Source organism: Lampris incognitus, chromosome 8 (assembly GCF_029633865.1).
Source record: "Lampris incognitus isolate fLamInc1 chromosome 8, fLamInc1.hap2, whole genome shotgun sequence".
In the NCBI taxonomy this organism is placed as follows: Eukaryota; Metazoa; Chordata; class Actinopteri; order Lampriformes; family Lampridae; genus Lampris; species Lampris incognitus.
Window position 1 is genome coordinate 53,855,044 of NC_079218.1, and position 22,655 is coordinate 53,877,698.

At 41.7% G+C, this 22,655-nt stretch overlaps 1 protein-coding gene across 1 annotated transcript in view; it reads right to left on the reverse strand.

The window, feature by feature from the left end:
* The window catches only part of LOC130116604 (3-methyl-2-oxobutanoate dehydrogenase [lipoamide] kinase, mitochondrial-like), a 103,347-nt gene that overhangs the window by 15,583 nt on the left and 65,109 nt on the right, over window positions 1-22,655 (reverse strand). Inside the window, exon 9 of the mRNA XM_056284566.1 lies at window positions 14,583-14,672. Within this exon, the coding sequence (XP_056140541.1) occupies window positions 14,583-14,672 (90 nt within the window). The remainder of the gene's footprint in view (window positions 1-14,582; window positions 14,673-22,655) is intronic.

The window sequence follows — 22,655 nt, forward strand, 5'->3', positions numbered from 1 at the left end:
GGAGTATGGGGGAGGTGTGTCGAAGGTATCTGCCTGGGAAAGCTAATGCTGAATCGGCTGAGGGAGCTTGGTCTACTGCATCCTGTGGAACCAAAGACCACGGCCCTGACCGGAGCTGTGCCCGAAGATGAAACACCGAGGGTGGTCTGACAGTACGCGGACGTGGGGCAGGCTAAGCTAACTGCTAACCCTTGCAGACTGGCAAGTCCGACAGTCATCCTGGCTGGCGTTCGTTCCCTAGGAAAGTGACATTTTTTGAATTGTGTAGCAAATTTACTGAATGGACTGTGTTGTTGACTGTTTTCTGTGTGTGTGTGTTTTGTTTTGTTTTTTTGCTCAGTTCTCTCCGGTTTTGTACGTTTTTGATAGTGTCATTTTTGGGAGGTTTTGGATATGTGTTTTTTCTTATATGTTGCACTGCTGTGGGCTGGGAGAAACGAAATTTCGTCTCTTTTGTGTACACAAGTACAAACCCCAATTCCAATTAAGTTGGGACGTTGTGTAAAACATGAATAAAAACAGAATACAATGATTTGCAAATCCTTTTCGACCTATATTCAATTGAATACACTACAAAGACAATATATTTAATGTTCAAACTGATAAACTTTATTGTTTTTTTGCAAATATTCACTCATTTTGAATTTGATGCCTGCAACATGTTCCAAAGAAGCTGGGACAGAGGCAACAAAAGACTGGGAAAATTGTGGAATGCTCAAAAAAACACCTGTTTGGAACATTCCACAGGTGAACAGGTTAACTGGAAACAGGTGAGTGTCATGATTGGGTATAAAAGGAGCATCCCCGAAAGGCTCAATCGTTCACAAACAAGGATGGGGCAAGGTTCACCACTTTGTGAACAACTGCGTGAGCAAATAGTCCAACAGTTTAAGAACAACATTTCTCAATGTACAATTGCAAGGAATTTAGGGATTTCATCGTCTCCAGTCCACAATATCATCAAAAGATTCAGAGAATCTGGAGGAATCTCTGCACATAAGCAGCAAGGCCGAAACCAACATTGAATGCCCGTGACCTTCGATCCCTCAGGCGGCACTGCATTAAAAACCGACATCATTCTGTAAAGGATATTACCATGTGGGCTCAGGAACACTTTGGAAAACCATTTTCAGTTAACACAGTTCGTCGCTACATCTACAAGTGCAAGTTAAAACTCTACCATGCAAAGCCAAAGCCATATATCAACAACACCCAGAAACGCCGCCGGCTTCTCTGGGCCCAAGCTCATCTGAGATGGACTGACGCAAAGTGGGGAAGTGTGCTGTGGTCTGACGAGTCCGCATTTCAAATTGTTTTTGGAAATCATGGACGTCGTGTCCTCCAGGCTAAAGAGGAAAAGGACCATCCAGATTGTTATCAGTTCAAAAGCCAGCATCTGTGATGGTATGGGGATGTGTTAGTGCCCATGGCATGGGTAGCTTGCACATCTGTGAAGGCACCATCAACGCTGAAAGGTACACACATATTTTGGAGCAACATATGCTGCCATCCAAGCAACGTCTTTTTCAGGGACGTCCCTGCTTATTTCAGCAAGACAATGCCAAGCCACATTCTGCATGTGTTACAACAGCGTGGCTTCGTAGTAAAAGATTGGGGGTACTAGACTGGCCTGCCTGCATTCCAGACCTGTCTCTCATTGAAAATGTGTAGCCCATTATGAAGCGCAAAATACAACAACGGAGACCCTGGACTGTTGAGCAACTGAAGTCGTACATCAAGCAAGAATGGGAAAGAATTCCACCTACAAAGCTTCAACAATTAGTGTCCTCAATTCCCAAACGCTTATTGAGTGTTGTTAAAAGGAAAGGTTGTAGAGGAGCTCAAGCAGGAGTCGTGACAACTTTCTCTTTCGGCTACACAACGTGCACCATTTATTCCTTCACCATTACGACAACAACCAAAACCCGCGCAGCATAAGTGTATCACTGTAAACCCGAACCGAGGAAACAGCAGCTGTAAACCAACGTTCCTACTAGCTCAATAAGGGGAATAATGTATCCCCATAACGACTACAAGGTGATGTAACACAGTGGTAAACATGCCCCTGTCCCAGCTTTTTTGGAACATGTTGCAGGTGTCAAATTCAAAATGAGTGAATATTTGCAAGAAAACAACAAAGTTTATCAGTTTAAACATTAGATGTCTTGTCTTTGTAGTGTATTCAATTGAATATAGTTCGAAAAGGATTTGCAAATCATTGTATTCTGTTTTTATTTACGCTTTACACAACGTCCCAACTTCATTGGAATTGGGGTTTGTACATGAATGAGATGACAATAAATTGTTCCTGATTCCTGAAGAAAAAAAAAAGGTTGATAATAAAAATAATCTACTACTACTACTGCTATTGGCTGCTCCCGCTACGGGCTCACCACAGTGGATCATCCATTTCCATCTCTTTCTGTCCTCTGCATCTTCCTGTCACACCAGCCACCAGGATGTCTTCCCTCACCAAATCCATAAACCTCCTCTTTGGCCTTCCTCTTTTCCTCTTGCTTGGCAGCTCCATCTTCAGCATCCTTCTCCCAATATACCCAGCATCTCTCCTCCACACATGTCCAAACCATCTCAATCTCGCCTCTCTTGCTTTGTTACCAAACCACCCAACCTGAGCTGTCCCTCTATATAATTCTTCCTTTTTTTTCAATATTTCACTGGAATTTTCAACATTTCAATATTTTATTTGCATTGGTTGTGCAAAAAACAACAACAAAAACAATGGAAATGATTGTGCCGCCATATTTTGGTAATTACCCCAGCCCCCTCCCACCCAACCTTAACCCACTGCCAATACAATAAAATAAAATAAAACAATAAAAAGAAACATTAAGTATAGTAATAACAAATAAGATAAATCAAAACGTACAAAATACAAATAAAATAGGTTAGAGTTTTACATCAAAAAGAGGCATTCAGTCATCTCATATGTACCAAGTTCAGGAACGTGAAGTACAGAGCACCATGTGCAAATGAGCAATTAGTAGTCATTTCTGTTTACATAAGTCATGCTTTATGATGTCATACATTTTAGTGACTGGACAAAAATATATCTCATATGTCAAAAGTACAATAGCTGATACACAGCATCCAATTAAAATTAAGACAAATAATAGAAGTGGTCTTAATCATAGGAAGGCACTGTCAGATGGTAAAAATAAGACAAGAGGAGCTGCCAAGTAGAGTAAAATTTCTGGGCTGATCCGTGAATGGCCAAATTGATTATTTTTTTTGTTTAAGGAACATCATCATGTCTTCTATCAGGGATGACGACGAAGGGGGTGCAGAGGACTTCCAAATAAGTAGTACCCTTCTGTGAGCAAGAAGGGAACTGAAAGCAATAATGTTTAGCTGCATCGATGTGACGTTTTCAACTAAGTCTGGCACTCCAAAAATAGTTATCCCTACACCAGGTAGGACCTCCACTCCAATGACTTCAAAAATGATTTAAAAATAGGAGGACCAGAAACTTATCAATTTAGGGCATGACCAGAACATGTGTGTTAGGTCAGCTGGGGATTGTGCACAGCGGTCACATTTTTCATCTACTTCAGGGTAAAATTTTGAAAGTTTAAATTAAGAGAAAGGAATTTGATGTAGAACCTTAAAATGGATTAGACTCAGACGGGCACAGTAGGAACAGGAGTTGACACATGTAGTGGCCCTCTCCCACCAGTCATCATTAAGCTTTGTACCCAACTCTTTCTCCCAGGTGCACTTAATATTGCCAAGACCATGGTCTTTGAAAGATATAATTTGGTTATAGATCCATGAGGTACGTCTAGGCATTGGAGGAGTTTCAAGGACTGTGTCCGTGCCAGATTTGGATGGTAATATTGGAAATTGTGCATTATGGCTTTTTAAGAATTGGCGTATTTGAAAATATCAAAAAAGATTTAAGCCAGGCAGGTTGAATTTTGCAGATACGGTCTGAAAGCTAGCAAAGGTACCATCAATATAGTCACTAAAATAGTTTAGTGCCCTCTGTTCCATTGCTCAAAAATAGCATCCAACTTTGCAGGGAAGAATAAGTAATTATCACAAATAGACCCCAGGAGGGAGAATTTCAAAATTTCGAATGCTGATGGAATTTTGTCCAAATTTTAAGTGTGAATGGGACATGAGGCTAGAGGTATGTCAGGAGGGGGATGATGGTATGGGGGCGCAAACAAGAGCTTGAAGGGACAATGAACAGGAGTCAGTTTCCATACGGCACCAGTCCATGTCTGGATGAAGTAGCAAAAAAAAGGTCTTTGGATGTTTGCTGCCCAATAATAAAACATAAATTTTGGGAGCACTAAGCCCCCTTTTGATCCATTTATCTGAAGCAGAGATTTATTTATGCGTGGAGCATGCCTCCTCCATATAAATATTGAGATCCGGCTTTCAACAGAGGAAAAAAGATTTGGGCAGAAAAAGAGGCAAACACATAAAAAGATAAACAAGTTGGGGCAAAACATTCTATTTCACACACTGAACTTTGCCAGTTAACACTAGAACGACTGGGATTTCACTCCTACCTAAAATGACCATGGCCCGTCAAAATGACCGCCCATGGTTTTTAAACTCTATATTCTGTCAAGATAAATACCCAATTGAGATATTAATGCATTGCATATGTTAGTATGTCTGTTAATATACAACTGACACCAAAATTAACATTTTAACAACTTCCATACTATTTTTCAAACAAAATCGCTGCTGTCCAACGCCTGTAAATATGCAATGCCTCGGTGGTTGTCCTGGTGCATCTGATACGGCGCCTGTAACCAGACATATTGGCAATAATCAAAAAATTAAGTTTAGACAATTACTCTGCACTGGAGAATGCTAGTGTGTTTCTAGGGCAGAGCAATGAACTTCGCAAAGGAAATGATGCGACCAACAGTCATAAATAGTGACATGATGCGCACGATGACGCGCAAATTACGAGCCGTCTTTTAAACCACTCATGGTCGTTTTAGGTAGATCTTATCTTTTTTTTTGTGCAACTGATCCAAAAGTCATTTTAACGCAAATATATGCAATTTTAGGGGCACTCACGGAGCGGCAGGTCTGTATCTTTATTTTGGCAAAGTGATAAACTTTGAAAATCCAAGACCGTCAAAATGACGGCCTTGGTAATTCTAGTGTTAAAGATAAAAGGAATAACCTTCCATTTCTGAAGGTCCAATCTCACTTTTCCCACTAGAGCTGTAAAATTCTCTTTATGAAGAGAATTAATGGAACGAGTGATTTTTATACTCGGGTATTTAAAACTAGTTTTAGAAAAATGAAAAGGAAGCTCACCTTTGTTGATCATTAATGCAGAGTTGCTAACTGGAAAACACTCGTTCTTTGGGAAATTTAATTTATATCCAGAGAAAGTGCCAAAGTTTTTCAATACATCAAATATTTCTGGTACACAGGCAACAGAGTCAGTGACATATAATAATAGGTCGTCCGCATATAAGGACAAACGATGTTCAATACCCCAACAATGAATGCCCTTAATCAATGGGGATGCTTTTAGCGCTATGGAGCGGTGTTCAATGGCTATAGCGAATAAAAGAGGTGATAGGAGTCCGTCCTTATGAGTTCCTCATGAGAGGGGGAAGTATGGAGAATGTAGATTATTAGTACAGACGCAAGCCTGTGGAGAGGAATAGAGAAGGCTGACCATTGAGGGGAATTTTTCCTCAAAACCAAATTTTTTCAAGACAGCAAATAAATATCCCCATTCCACCCAGTTCAGTGCTTTTTCTGCATCTAATGCCATAACTACCTCTGCGGCATCTGATGGGGATGCAGAATGAATAACATTTAGGAGGTGATGTACATTAGAAAAAGAGTGGCGGCCCATCATAAAACCTGTCTGGTCCTCTGAAATAATATCCACTAAAACAGTATCCAATCGGCTTGCTAGCTTTTTTGCCAGTATTTTAACATTCACATTCAAAAGCAAAATATGACAGTAGGAGGCACAGTTTGTAGGCTCCCTGCCGGGTTTTAACAAAATTGAGATTGATGCTTGGGGGTCAATGTTGGAGGGAAAGAGCCTATAGAAATGCATCATCAAATATATCCAAAAGAAGAGGGGCTAGTTTATTTGAAAACTTAAAAAAAAATCATTAGTGTACCTATCGGGACCTGGGGATTTGCCATTTTGCATACTTTGAATAGAGCTTACAACTTCCTCCAATAAGAAAGGTTCATCTAGCTCCAGATTGAATTCTGTACTAACAGTAGGAGTTTCTAAGTTATTAAGAAAATTATTCATTAATGTTATGTCACTAGGGGAGTAAAATGAAAATATATTACGATAGCAGAGCCTGAAGTTAAATTTTGAGAGGAGTCAACAATTTGGGAAATCACGTGTGATGCAGATTTACATTATATTTGATGAGCAAGGAGCCAACTTGCCTTGTCTCCATATTCATAAAGAGCGCCGCATGTATGGAGCAACAGTTGTTCTGCCTTGGCAGTTGTTAGTAAGTTGGATTCTGTCTGGAGGTCCAATCTCTTTTAATACAACTCTGGAGTAGGCATCTTGAATGGATTCGGTGAGTTCTTTTATTTTGATCCTACAGTATTTAACAGCATGAGCAGAATAAGAAATAATTCGTCCCCTGAGAACAGCTTTCAATATTTCCCATAGCAATGAAGGAGAAACAGCATCAGTTTAGTTAGAAGTGGTCAGTGGACAAGGCTATATTAATCACAAAATGATTTGTCTAATAATAGAGAGGAATTTAGCCTCCATAGAGGGCGTTGGGTGGCAACAGATGGGAAGGACAATTCAAGTAAGAGAGGGGCATGATCTGATATCACAATGACTTTACATTCTTTTGATTTAACAAATGAGAGAAGTGTCTTGTCAATGAAAAAATAATTTATTCTAGTACACAAGTAATGCACATGAGAAAATAATGAACATTCTTTGGTCTTTGGGTAAAGAAATCATCATGGATTCACACATCCTGTTTGGTTCATATGTGATAATATGGCTTTGGACATTTCAGAGGGGGGTGTATTTTTAGGACTGGTATGATCCAGTTTGGGGGTCAATCACACAGTTCAAGTCCCAATCTAGGATTGAATAGTGAGTATTAGTATAGTGAGACTGGGAAAGAGAGAATAGAGTTTGGTTACAAATTCAGCATTATCCCAGTTGGGGGCATAAACGTTAACCAGTATAACTGGTGTTGGGGACAGGGACTGAGTTACTATAACGACCCTGTGGGTCAGGAATAATGTCAGTGGGAAAGAAGGGAACATTTTTGTGGATTAATATAGCTATACCTCTGGACTTAGTATTAAATTCAAAGTGAAAGATCTGGCCCACCCAAAATTTACACTGTTGTTTTGGTTTAGTCACATAAATGTGTTTCTTGCAGAAATGCTATATCTGTCTGCAGTCCCTTCAGATGTGAAAAAACCCTTATCCGCTTTACTGGCCCATTCAAACCTTTCATGTTCCATGAGATCAGCCAAACAAGCATGTTTCCAATGTTACGGGAATCAGCCATTGGGGTTAGTGTTGACAAGAATATGTATTAAGAACAAGGCTAGTATGTGTGTATGTATGTATATATACACACACGTATATCAGTTCAAAATGATTGTATAGAACTGGCCTGGTCTGTGGCAAATAGGTGGTGTTACCCCACTTGAAATAATTAAACTGTGCCTTAAGCACCATAAAAACCGCCTAACTTGAATCCAACAATGTTAACCATACAAATATAATTCATAATAACATTTGCAATGACCCAGTTTAAAGCAATATCTAGGTTACAAAATAGAAAACAAAATAATATCGCTGGCATTGTCAGCTTTCTAGCATAGGCTAGCCACATAGTGAACTTTACACCTTTCTTATAAAGGGTCAACTTCATGCCATTGAACGTGGCCTGCTTCTTTGCGAGGTTAGCACTTAAGTCGTTGGGAAAAAAATATTTTCTTGCTCTGGTAGAGTGCCTGACCCTTCTCTCTCACCCAGCACATTACTTGTTCCTTATCCTGGAATCGATGGAAGCAGACTATCATCACCCTTGGCTGCTCGCCCAGTGCAGGTTTCAGGTACAGAGACCTGTGCACTCTGTCTAGCTCTGGGGGCTTCTTGAAAATGCCATCACCCATCACTTCCATCAGGAGCTTGGAAACACAATGGATGTTGGACTGGCATTTTCAGGTGCACCAACAATACGGATGTTTTGACACTGAGAGCGATTCTCCAAGTCATCCACTTTAACCTTAATGTAAGCATTTTCAGTCACTAACTCAGTCAGAGCTGCCTCCACTGATGTTATCCTGTCCCTGTGATTCATAAGGCTAGCTTCAATGGTAGTGAGAGTTTGCCCATGGTTGTCTGCAGTAAGATGGATTGCATCAAGTGAAGCTTGAATTGGAGACAGAGCGGTCTGTCAGTTCAGTTGAGAGGCTTGTTCTGAGCTTGTTGAGTTCAGAGATTAGAAGTGAGGCTGAAACAGGTTCCATATCGGCGGCCATGTTTCCCAAACTTTCTAAAAGACATGTAGTGCTTGAAATCTCAGGAATTGATATTTTCAGTTGTTTTTTTTATCCCAAGGGTCCACAGTAGTTTGAGTGGCAATTGGGTTAGACAAGTGTAGGATAAAATAAAACAAGAAACAATGTTTTTTCCAAGTAAAAAAAAAAAAAGTAATTTGATCGGGAGGGACTTCTCGCACATCTACTCTGTCCTACATCCCGGCCGGAAGTCAATATACTCATTCCTAATCCTTTCCATCTTCGTCAAAAATCTTAGCATCTTCAACACTGCTCCACCTCCTGTGTTTGTGTCAGTGCCACTGTCTCCAAACCATACAACATAGCAGGTCTCACTACCATCTTGTAAACTTTCCACTTAATACTTGCTGGTGCCCTTCTGTCACAAATCACTCCTGACACTCTTCTCCACCCACTTCACTCTGCCTCACATCTTCTTCACTTCTCTTCCACACCAGCCACCTGCATATCCTCTATCACCACATCCATAAACCTCTTCTTTGGCTTTCCTCTTTTCCTCTTCCTTGGCAACTCCATATTCAGCATCCTTCTCCCAAAAGAGATCTACTCTAACCACAAAAGTTACAAAAAAAGTCTCGAAAACAGTCTTTGCAGACTTGGAGAAAACGACTCCAATTAATTTACAACAAAATGAGGCTTGAGCGAATAAAATGCAAAATAACTTGCAATGCACAAAAAATAGCAACAAAAGGTAAAATAAAAGATTACAAACATGTACGTGGCAAATTGGCATGCAATGGATAGACTGATTTTTTGGATGCCTTGCAGTCTTTGAATGTTTCTTTCTTTTTCTTTTCACCCCCCCCCCCTTTTTTTCTTCCCAATTGTACTTGGCCAATTACCCCATTCTTCCGAGCTGTTCTGATCGCTGCTCCACCCCCTCTGCCGATCCGGGGAGGGCTGCAGACTACCACATGCCTCTTCCGATACACGTGGAGTCACCAGCTGCTTCTTTTCACCTGACAGTGAGGAGTTACACCAGGGAGACTTAGCGTGTGAGCAGATCACACTATTCCCCCCAGTTCCCCCCCTGAACAGGTTCCCCCGACCGACCAGAGGAGGTGCTAGTGCAGCAACCAGGACACATACTAATATCCGGCTCCCCACCTGCAGACATGGCGAATTGTGTCTGTAGGGAAACCCGACCAAGCCGGAGGTAACATGGGGATTCGAACCAGCGATCCCCGTGTTGGTAGGCAATGGAATAGACTGCTACGCTACCCGGATGCTGAATGTTTCTTTCTTGATGAGGTTTCAAGTCTTAAGCAGAAGTTGAAAATACAAGCCCAAATGCAAAAGGGGCGAGGACACAACGAAAAAGCAAAGGTCTTAACGCCAGGGCGAGGGCACAAAGCCATGGACATGGAGCGCCATGTACACGGGAGTGCAAAGCCCTTCAAAGCAAACAAGGAAACCGAAAGCCAAATTCAGAAAAGGTACAACAACTTTTATAATTTGTAGATGGGTGTGAAATGAAAGAGGACACTTTGGCAGGCTTTTCAAGGAACACCCATGTTTGCTAATTAATTTCTTTGTGTGAGCAGGGACAAATCTGTCTTGCCTTCAAATGAAGAATAATCTTATTAATGTCATATCTAGGGAAGATATTTAAAGACTACATGCTTTAAATCAACCTAGATAAACATTTCTGCCATCAATGTTGACATATCATTTGTTGACACTAAGGGCAAACACTTAGAAATTTCATAATATTAATCATACAAGTGAATACATTATAAAGACAATAAAACCTTGATTCTATAAACTGTGGCTAAGAATTAAGCTGAAGTGGAGTTCATTTCAATTCTGCAAGACACTAGTATTCAAATCATGACTAGATAATTCATTAAATTTCTGGGTTCCACAATCTCCCAGGACCTAAGGTGGGCATCCAACATAAGACACAATCATCAAAAAGGCCCAGCAGAGAATGTACTTTCTCCGCCAGCTCAAGAAATTCAACCTGCCTCAGGAACTGTTGATTCAGTTCTACTCTCCAATAATCCAGTCTGTCCTCTGCACATTCATCACTGTCTGGTTTGGATCAGCCACCAAACAGGACAGGGATAGACTATAACGGACAGTTAAATCTGCAGAGAAAATCACTTGTGCCAACCTGCCCTCCATTCAGGACTTAAACGCCACCAGACTCAGGTAACAGGCAGGCAACATCACTGCAGACCCATCACACCCTGGTCACAACCTGTTCCAACTCCTCCCCTCTGGTAGGCGCTACAGAGCACTGTACCCCAAAACAACCACAGATATTTTAAAAAGAAAGTTTCTTTCCGCGGGCTGCCATTCAAATGAACACTTTACAGTTGTCAAATAAAGCCAACCATGTTGTATTATACTGTACTGTACATTGTACGATACTGGTACGCTCTGTCATGTCCGTCTACCTCAGACATGTATGCAAGTAACCTGCTAACATCTATTTCAGCATCTCTGATATATTTTCTACACCATTGCACTTTGTCACCTCTTACTTCACCTGTTTAAGTCAATGCTTGTGTATACATATCTGAAAGTTGCTGTGTTGTTATTCTATGTTAAGTACACAGAGAGCCACGAAACCAGAGTCACACTCCATGTATGTGCAAACCTACATGGCCAATAAACATGATTGATTCTAAATCTGAATTTTAATAACTTATTTTATATCCCACAGATATGGGAGTTGAACTATTCTTCATGAAAACATTTGCTGAGTAATATTAACTGGATTACTAGATGGTTAAACATCTAATTAATACACATTAATTCAGACATGTACAGACCTTGGGAAAGTTACACTGAAGTCCTCCAAGGAATTCAAAAGAATGTATGACCTTAGATAAGGTGTGTACTTAGCAGAGGACTCAAGAAGGGGTAAGAATGTGTGTGTGTGTATGTGTGTGTGTGTGTGTGTGTATATGAGTGAGTGAGTGAGTGAGTGAGTGAGTGAGCGAGCGAGAGTGAGAGAGAGAAAGATCTGAATTAATCAATTTAAGTCATTGTCCTGATAAAAGAAAATATATTTAACCTTGAATGGAATTCCTGTCTTCATAAGACTTCATATGACCAATCACATGGTGAGGTGAGGAAGTTTTTACTCTGGTGTGAAAGTTTTGTTGTCTTGTGTGGAGATGAGATTAAATCTTTTTCCTCTGATCAATGGTGATGATGACCTGGAAAGGTTGTTAAGTGGTCCCATGTCCTGCTCTGAATCTGATAACCATGTCAAAGTTTCCTGTCGGGTTAATGTCAGTGTGGCACTTCGTGAGGTGAAGAGAAGGCCACTTGTATGTGAGTGTGCCCTTGTGCGCACACAGGCAGAATGTCAGATTAAACCACGTAATTTTTCTGGAAGAAACCAGACTTCTATGACTGGGTTTGCTTCACAGTCATAACTGAGCTCAAAAAATATTAGACCGATTGGTCCAGTAGTATTAGCTATGGACAGACACACATACACAAAGCGGTGGTCGAGTGATCTATAGAGTGAATGAACAAAGGGAGTGGCGGTAGTGAGGAGAAACATTTTTCAAAGCATTTGAATCACCACAACCATGAGAGGTTCTTGATCATATAATCAAAACCACACAAAAAATATTGGGCTGCTGGGTCCAGTAGTATGCGAGATTAGCTATGCACGCACACACACACACACACACACACACACACACACACACACACACACACACACACACACACACACACACACACACACACACACACACACACACCGCATGACCAAACAAATAATTAGCGGAGATAATAACACAGTCTGTGCCATTATCTCTATCAAGCAGTAAGTAGCCTGGGGGGAATATTGCGTTTACGTGTGTGTATGTGTGTGTGTGCGTGTGTGTGTGTGTGTGTGTGTGTGTGTGTGTGTGTGTGTGTCTGCTGATAGATGTCTGGTGAAATTCAGACATTTCAAACATATGATACAGTATGTATAGAAGAAGTTTTTATGACCCAGTGTTTCCCCCCCGTATTCACTTCCTTCACACAAATTTGTGGTCTGTTCATCTTCCGTCTTGGTAAAAGGGCTGCTGCTAAGCCCACAAATGCACAAAAGGCACATTTATCTTCTATTTTCCCACCCACGTCTCGAGAGCTAATGACTAAACTTTGGTGATCAGTCTATTATTGCTCATGTGTTTGTACCTTTCATGAGTTACAATCAAAAGTCAAGAGTCGATGGAATATTGTGACACTGTGGTGATGTTGATCAAGCAATAAGAAATCACTGAATTATAAATTGGCTTTTAATATGTCTACAGATACATCTGCCTAGAATTGTCAGTTGGTCCGTGATAGGGTCCATACAGATCAGTGGTAGATCCCCACTGGGTCAATCAGTTTCAGTGGGTGAAACTGACCGCCAGCCACCTGGGAGCAGTAATTCTGAGTGGCTGGTACTGTACCACTCTCTTCATTGCTGTGGTTTTATTTGCATGGGAAAGGAAGGAGGCAAACTTGGCTATTTGTCTCGTCTTACTCTTGGCCTGCTGAAACAGTCATATTTCTAAAAACTTGGCACCTTCTGATAGCTGGTTCACAAACCCTTTTTTGAATGGTTCAGAGCATTTCGGCCAAAAATAAATTGGTTGTGAACCCGAAAAGTTAGTTCCGAACCGGCACCAAAAAATAGCAGGTTTTTCTGTGATGACATCAATGGGTGCATGACATTCCAGAGGAAGAAGAGAGGAGATAGCCTAACGGTAGATAATGGCGAAATCGGCAGATAACAAGGGTGCGCAGTGGTCAGCTGAGGAAACTCAGGGTTTGGTTGTTATCTGGGCATGTCCCAAGTTTCAGGAAAAACTAGAGAGTAGCATGAGAAAGAGCAAGCTGTATGGCGAATTAGTAGAAGAGACTGCCAAGAATGGGCTCACTCGAACGCAAGAACAAATTATCAACAAGTTAAAAAAAAACTTAAGGACTTCCGAGACAATAACAAAGAGTTGTCCAAAAGTGGAGCTGGACGACGCAATAATATGATGCCATATTATTGGTAGCTAGTAGGTTTCAGTGGGATGTAGCTAATGTTTACATCCGGTGTGCAACGCACAAAGTCCCCTGTTGATGACATACAATGGTTCCGCTAAAAACTGGTTGAAACGCGGGCCTGTTCACCACACAACACCAAGATTCTCAGAATCCTGAACGGAACCGGTGCCTGAACCAGAGCTACTTTGGTCGAAAAGGGTTATGAGAGGAAGTGGCCTCTCTGCAGAAATAATACTTAGGTCCACCTAACATCAGAACTGAGTAAGCCAATCAGATGTGTGGTGAAACTTCTTCAAACTCTACGTTAGCCATCCAGTTGAGTGTATTTAATTACTTATTTGTATCGTGTTGTATTGACATGTATGTGAAACTTCAAATTCACAAACTACATCTATTCATCCATTATCTGAACCGCTTATCCTACTCTCACGGTCACTGGACAGGCTGTCAGGCCATCACAGGGCCCACACACACACACACACACACACACACACACACACACACACACACACACACACACACACACACACACACACACACACACACACATACCTAGGGACAATTTAGTACGGCCAATTCACCTGACCTACATGTCTTTGGACTGTGGGAAGAAACCGGAGCACCCGGAGAAAATCCACACAGACACGGGGAAAACATGCAAACGCCACATAGAGGACAAACCAGGATAACCCCCAAGGTTGGACTACCCTGGGGCTCGAACCCAGGACTTTCTTGCTGTGAGGCAACCAAGCTAACCACTGCGCCACCATGCCACCCACAAACTACATATATTTTGGAATTTTACTAATTTATTAACTACACTTTCAATTTAAAAAATTCAGTGTGGTTTGAATTAATTTCTTATGAAATACAAAACCGATTGCCAGTTAAAGGATAACAATTTTGCTTATACTTTTTAGACCACAAATTGCCTGGTTTAAATCCCAACTCCTAAATAAATGATCAAGGCCACAACTAACATTTTCAAATGCTCTAACCAACTGATTGTGGGGAAATAGACATCATTCACTCACCTGATAACAAAGTCAGTGTCGTTATTGGCAATAGTGACTACCACATCAGGCACATTGTATGGGGTGTCCAGGTGGCTCTCCATGGTGGCCCTGAGGGTTTAAACAACTAGATGTCACTTTTTTGTGATTAATTATTTATTAAGATAATACCAAACAAAATTGTAGATCACCAAGCACATAAGGAACGCCACTCTGGGAACAGGAATAAGAAAACAGGAATGAGAATTTAAAAAAAGATGAAATAGAAGAAAAAATAAATATAATAATCACTATTAATCAAAAATGCAAAAAGGAGAAAAAAAGCCCAAACAGATCAAAACAATAACAAGTCAAAATAAATGCACAAATAACCGAAACACCATAGACACAGAACAATATATGCTAACTAAGAAAAAATACCAATATGAACATACACATATGTACACAGCCCATTAAAGGGTTATGAGGGGGGAAAAAAAGAGGTCAAGGCAAGGCTAAAGCTTATGTTTATTTAAGCCCCTGGATGATCTCGATAACTTTAGACCAATTGATCACAGTATCAACTCAAGCCCTGTTAATTCTGGCAGTGGACCTTTCAACTAAGTAAAAATCTGAAAAAAAAAAGTTAACCATGTTCTCTTCATGACAACAGTGTGTTCACAAACCAATTCTTAATCGTTTTCTTGGCAGCATTTGAGGCAGCTAATATTATCCGTTTCTCCTGAAATAACAATATATTTGAATTTTACCCAATAAGATAAAGAGCAGGGTAGCTGTGAAGAGCTTTATTAGTGTTAGATCCAACAATCTTATTTATATATTCCGAAAGAGGTTTGGATACCTAAGTAGGTAAAGCCACAGTTTTGTAAGGAGACTGGAAGATAAGATGGATCAAGGTTTATATTCGACTTATATAGTGGCATAAGTATCGATTTTGACCAGTTTATTTTATAATCAGAGAAGGAGCTAAACTTGTGGAAACAATTCAGAACATGAGGTACAGAGGTAGCTATGCCCGAGAGATACAATAAAACGTCATCTGCATAAAGGGTAATATGATGAGATGTCCCTTTGATTATGACAAGAGATATGGCATGGTTTTACCTAACTGCCAGGGCTAATGGTTCCAATGTGAGAGCAAACAGACCTGAAGAAAGTGGGAAGCCCTGCCTAGTCCCTCTTGTTAAAACAAAGTAGGGTGGAACTACGGTGGCCAGTTTGGACATGCGCACTAGGAGAGGCATAAAGCATGCGAAACATTTTTAGAAAGGAAGAATAAAAGCCAAAGCATTGTAAAACTGCCCATAAATAACTCCATTCAACACAATACAGTATATAAAGTATATAAATTAAGAGTAAAAAGATGTCTTTATGCTTGCTCAATAATCCAGGTAAGGAAATCACAGAATTGAATAAGTTCATCTAGACACAACGTTTATTGTTTGACTGTTTTTTTCTTGTCTCTTTTCCCACATATGTTAATGTTGCAATGTGAGTCTCCCTTGTGTAGTGTGTCCTTCTGTCAGATCTACATAGTGATGGTGGTTGCGTGGCCCATAATTTGAAAAAACACAATTGGGCTCCTACAGCTTTTCCTAAAATTAATAACAAGAAAAAAATTTTCTGATTAAATCTGATTTGTGGGGGCTTGAAAAATAATTTACAAGGTATAAAAAAATAGAAATTTAAGTAGAGTAGCTATGTTGTATTAAACATAAAAAAATGCGATGTGTGAATGGGTGATGTGAGGCATAATTGTAAAAAAGCACTTTGAGTGGTCGGTAGACTAGAAAAGTGCTATATAAAATGCAGTAAATTTACCATTTACTAAAAAAGCAAGCATAATAAATACAGATTAAAACGTGAATAGAATGAAGGCAACAGTGGGAAGAAAAAGTTTTAGAATAGTGCAAATTGTGTTAGAAGAATGCCTAACCAATCAATAAAAGCTGGATTCGAATACAATGACTGCTAAAACTGCAGGAGAAGAAGACAAACAGCTAATTTGCACATCAAAACCTAATTGGATTTAAGTAAGAAATAAATCAACAAATCTATGTTATGGATATATTAGTAATGTACATCTTTCATTTTGGCCTCATTAAGAAAAATGACTCCAAAATTCTCACCATTTCAAGACATCCCTTGGTTACATAAAGTCAGCTAGATTTTAGTTGGCTGTATTTTTGGATGTACAACGGATATAAAAAGTCTACACACCCCTTTTAAAATGGCAAGTTTTTGTCATACAAAAAAATGAAACCAAGATAAATCATGTCAGAACTTTTTCCACCCTTAATGTGAAATTGCAAGCTATAAAAATAAGGTGAAAAACAATCAAACAATTTAGGAAGGGGCATCCAGGTAGCATAGCAGTCTATTCTATTGTCAATCAACACGGGGATCGGTGGTTTGAATCCCCGTGTTGTCTCCAGCTTGGCTGGACGTCCCTACAGACAATTGGCAGTGTCTGCGGGTGGGAAGCCAGATGTGAGTATGTGTCCTGGTTGCTGCACTAGAGCCTCCTCTCGTCGGTCTAGGCGCCTGTTCGGGGAGGGGATGGAACTGGGGGTGAATAGCGTGATCCTCCCACGCGCAATGGCCCCCTGGCAAAACTCCGGTCAGGTGAAAAGAAGCGGATGGCAACTCCACATGCGTTAGAGGAAGCATGAGGTAATCTGCAGCCCTCCCCGGATCGGCAGAGGGGGCGGAGCAGTGACTGGGATGGCTCGGAAGAGTGGGGTAATTGGCTGGATACAAGGAAAAAAGGGGGGGAACCCGCCCAAAATAAAAACATTTCACGGAAAAAAAGGAAAATACAAAACTTACTGGTTACATAAGTGTACACACCTTTTTACAATTGGGGATGTGGCTGTGCTGATAATTAACCAATCAAATACAAACTCATGTTAAGTAGTAGTAGTTAGTATACACCTGCCATCAATTAACTTTCATGCATGAATTATGACAACCTCAGTCAGGATTTTTTTTCCTTAGTGTTTTTATTCCTCTTCAGGCACAAAAAAAATGTGAACTTCATTTCTTTAAACACCTATTTTTCAAGAGTTTTTCACATGTCCACTCAGGTGGACCGCATGCATTTCAAATTTCAACTGAAGAAATACAAACCCCAATTCCAATGAAGTTGGCACGTAGTGTCAAATGTAAATAAAAACAGAATACAATGATTTTCAAATCCTTTTCAACATATATATTCATTGAATACACTACAAAAACAAGATATTTAATGTTCAAACTGATAAACTTTATTGGGTTTTTTTTTTTTTTGCAAATATTCACTCACTTTGAATTTGATGCCTGCAACAGGTTCCAAAAAAGCTGGGGCAGGGTTATGTTCACCCATGTGTTACATCACCTTTCCTTTTAACAACACTCAATAAGCGTTTGGGAACTGAGGACACTAATTGTTGAAGCTTTGTAGGTGGAATTCTTTCCCATTCTTGCTTGATGTACGACTTCAGTTGCTCAACAGTCCGGGGTCTCTGTTGTCGTATTTTGCACTTCATAATGCGCCACACATGTTCAATGGGAGAAAGGTCTGGACTGCAGGCAGGCCAGTCTAGTACCCCCACTCTTTTACTACGAAGCCACACTGTTGTAACACGTGCAGAATGTGGCTTGGCATTGTCTTGCTGAAATAAGCAGGGATGTCCCTGAAAAAGACGCCGCTTGGATGGCAGCATATGTTGCTCCAAAACCTGTATGTACCTTTCAGCATTAATGGTGCCTTCACAGATGGGCAAGCTACCCATGCCATGGGCACTAACACACCCCCATACCATCACAGATGCTGGCTTTTGAACTTTGTGCTGATAACAATCTGGATGGTCCTTTTCATCTTTAGCCCGGAGGACACAACGTCCATGATTTCCAAAAACAATTTGAAATATGGACTCGTCAGACCACAGCACACTTTTCCACTTTGTGTCAGTCCATCTCAGATGAGCTCGGGCCCAGAGAAGCCGGCAGCGTTTCTGGGTGTTGTTGAAATATGGCATTCGCTTTGCATGGTAGAGTTTTAACTTGCACTTGTAGATGTAGCGACGAACTGTGTTAACTGACAATGGTTCCAAGTGTTCCTGAGCCCACATGGTAATATCCTTTACAGAATGATGTCGGTTTTTAATGCAGTGCCGCCTGAGAGATCAAAGGTCACGGGCACTCAATGTTGGTTTTCAGCCTTGCCGCTTACGTGCAGAGATTTCTCCTGATTCTCTGAATCTTTTGATGACATTATGGACTGTAGATGATGAAATCCCTAAATTCCTTGCAATTGTACATTGAGAAACGTTGTTCTTAAACTGTTGGACTACATTACTTTACGTCATTTAGCCGACGCTTTTATCCAAAGCAACTTACAATAAGTGCATTTAACGTAGGAAATCAGGAGAACTACTAGTCATCAGAGGTCATAAGTGCATCTAAAGAAGCATCTAAGAGCAAAACAAGTGCTAAAGTAAAAGTGCAAGAAAGAGTTTTTTTTTTAAATGAGTGAATACAATAAGTGCTAAGAACAAGTAACAGGGTAGTAGTTCTTGAAGAGGTGAGTTTTCAACCTGCGCCGAAAGATGGGCAGTGACTCCGCTGTCCTGACATCAGTGGGGAGTTCATTCCACCACTAAGGGGCCAGGACAGAAAAGCGCCTTGACCGGGTCGATCGGCAGCAAGAGCCTCTGAGCGATGGGGCAACCAGGCGTCCCGAGGCAGCAGAGTGAAGTGGTCGGGCGGGGGTGTAGGGCTTGACCATGGCCTGGAGATAGGAAGGAGCTGTTCCTTTCACTGCGCTGTAGGCTAGCACCAGAGTCTTAAACTGGATGCGAGCAGCTACTGGGAGCCAGTGTAGGGACATGAGAAGGGGAGTTGTGTGGGAGAACTTAGGGCGGTTGAACACCAGACAAGCTGCAGCTTTCTGAACAAGCTCTAGAGGTCTGATGGCCGACACTGGGGTGCCAGCAAGGAGGGAGTTGCCGTAGTCCAGCCGGGAGATGACCAGAGCCTGGATGAGCACCTGTGCCATCTCGTCGGTGAGGAATGGGCGAATCCTCCTGATGTTATAGAGGAGAAATCTGCAGGAACGAGCAACCGATGCAACGTTTTCAGCAAACGACAGTTGGTCGTCCAGGATCACACTCAGATTCCTCACAGTCCGAGTTGGTGTCACCACGGTGTTGTCAATAGTGATGGCCAGGTTTTGGTGTGGGCAACCTTTCCCTGGGAGGAACATCAGCTCTGTCTTGTCCAGATTGAGCTTCAGGTGGTGTGTCGCCATCCACTCCGAGATGACAGTCAAGCACGCAGCAATGCGTGTCTCTACTTATGTGTCAGAGGAAGGCATTTGATACAGTTAACCGGGCCCTGCTGTGGCAAGTCCTGAAGAAATTTTGATGTCCACCCAAGTTTCTCACCATTCTTGGACAGTTTCACTCAGGAACGATGGCCCGAGTGGTAGTGGGGAACAGTTCTGAGCCCTTTGGTGTGCAGACTGGAGTCAGACAAGGCTGTGTGCTAGCCCCAGTCCTGTTCAATATCTTCTTAGTCTCTGTTACAACACTGTTACGAAGGAGGTTGGAGAAGCAGGCTGGAGTTCCCATTGACTTCAGGCTCGATGGAAACCTATTCAACATCAGGAGGTTTCAGGCAACCACCAAGTTGACCTCTGAGACCATTATTGAGCTACAGTATGCCGACGATTGTGCCCTGGTAGCTCACACACCAGAAGCCCTACAAAACACTCTGTCGGCAGTTGTAACTGCATACAGGAGAATGGGACTGATTATCAACACCCAAAAGACAGAGGTAATGTCAGTTGACTGCCGGCCTCCCAAACCACCCAACAACCTTCACAGCAGAAGGGCAACAACTGGCCACTATTCCTGCCTTCAAATATCTGTGAAGTATGCTATCCGACACCTGCACAATGGACGATGAGATTCAGCACCGCCTCATACAAGCCTCAACATCTTTTGGCCGTCTAAGGAGAAGGGTTTTCCAAAACAGCAACCTCAATCTCCACACCAAAGTGCTTGTTTACAGAGCAGTGTGCATCTCCACACAACTCTATAGATGTGAGGCATGGACCATCTACAGCCACCATCTCAGAAGCCTGGAGGCCTTCCATGTGAAATGTCTCCAGAGGATCCTCGGCATTACTTGGGAGGACAGAGTGCCACACACAGAGGTGTTGGAGCGGGCAGGCAGCTGCAGCATGGAGTCTACCCTAAACCACCATCAACTCAGGTGGCTTGGGCATGTTATTTGCATGCCCAGCGAATGACTCCCACGTCCTCTATGGCCAACTATGCCTTGGTCAATGCACTGCTGGTGGGCAGAAGAAGCGGTTCAAAGACCAAATGAAGACCACACTGAAAAGATGTCAGATCAACCCCTGTTCTTTGGAGGAACTTGCTTTCTGCCGCACAACCTGGCGCTCTCACATCTCAGAGGAAGTGAAGTATATAGAAAACCAGCACACACAACACCGTGTAGCAAAGCATGCGAAGAGGCATGCTCGCAAAGCTACCCCTACCCCCTCCAGCACCACTTTTACATGCCCAGTCTGCAACCGCAACTGTGCATCCAGGATCAGACTATTCAGCCACCAAAGGACCCACAAATAGGAGAAGATGGTCATCATCGGACATGATGGACAACCAGCGAGCAAGCAAGTCAGATGGAGGAAAGGACAAGATCAGCTGGGTGTCATCGGCATAACAGCAATGCGGGAGACTAGTTGCTCACGCAGTTGTTCACAAAGTGGTGAACCTCGCCCCATGCCTGCTTGTGAACAACTGAGCCTTTCGGGGATGCTCCTTTGATACCCGATCATGACACTCACCTGTTTCCAATTAACCTGTTCACCTGTGGAATGTTCCAAACAGGTGTTTTTTGAGTATTCCTCAACTTTCTCAGTCTTTTGTTGCCCCTGTCCCAGCTTTTTTGGAACGTGTTGCAGGCATCAAATTCAAAATGAGTGAATATTTGCAAAAAACAATAAAGTTTATCAGTTTGAACATTAAATATATTGTCTTTGTAGTGTATTCAACTGAATATAGGTCGAAAAGGATTTGCAAATCATTGTATTCTGGTTTTATTCACATTTTACACAGCGTCCCAACTTCATTGGAATTGGGGTTTGTATGTATTTAACAAACCAATGAAATAATTATATCTTTATTGCTGTTAAACCAATTTGTTCACATATTTTCAACATTACTCAACATTTTACTCATATTACATTACTCAATATAATATAATATAATATATAATAATAATAATACAATATATTATATAATAACAATAATAATATAACATAAAATTACTCAGCATTTACTTTCCACTCTCCTAAAAAAGAAGGCAAGTCTCCCTCAAACTGGTTGTCTTTGGTTTTCCAGACAATTCTGTTTTTTTTCTGTCCTTTGAGTTGAGCTTTAACAGGTGGCACATCCTAGGCATCCTCATTACCCTCAGCATCCCCAGCTCCCTCAGCATCCTCACCTCCCTCAGCTCCACTGCCACTACTGCTAGCATTTGTTAATCCCTCTTTTTCTGGCAGCCATTCGTCATCACTGCCACTAGCATCATCCTCACTTGACTCATATGGTATTTGCTCCACTATCCTGTAGCCCTTTTTATCATGCACTGCACTTGAGCATTACAAAATTGAAAGCCACTAACTGCTACCCACATAATGGAACTATCCACCCATCCATTATCCAAACTGCTTATCCTGCTCTCAGAGACGTGGGGATGCTGCAGCCTATCGAGCAGTCATTGGGTAGCAGGCAGGGAGAACCCCTGAACAGGCTGCCAGACCAACACACACACACACACACACACACACACACACACACACACACACACACACACACACACACACACACACACACAGACCTAGGGACAATTTAGTACAGCCGATTCACCTGACCTACGTGTCTTTGGACTGTGGGAGGAAACTGGAGCACCCAGAGGAAACCCAAGCAGACACTGGGAGAACTTGCAAACTCCACACAGAGGATGACCTGGGATAACCCCCAAGGTTGGACAACCCCAGGGTTCGAACCCAGCACCTTTTTG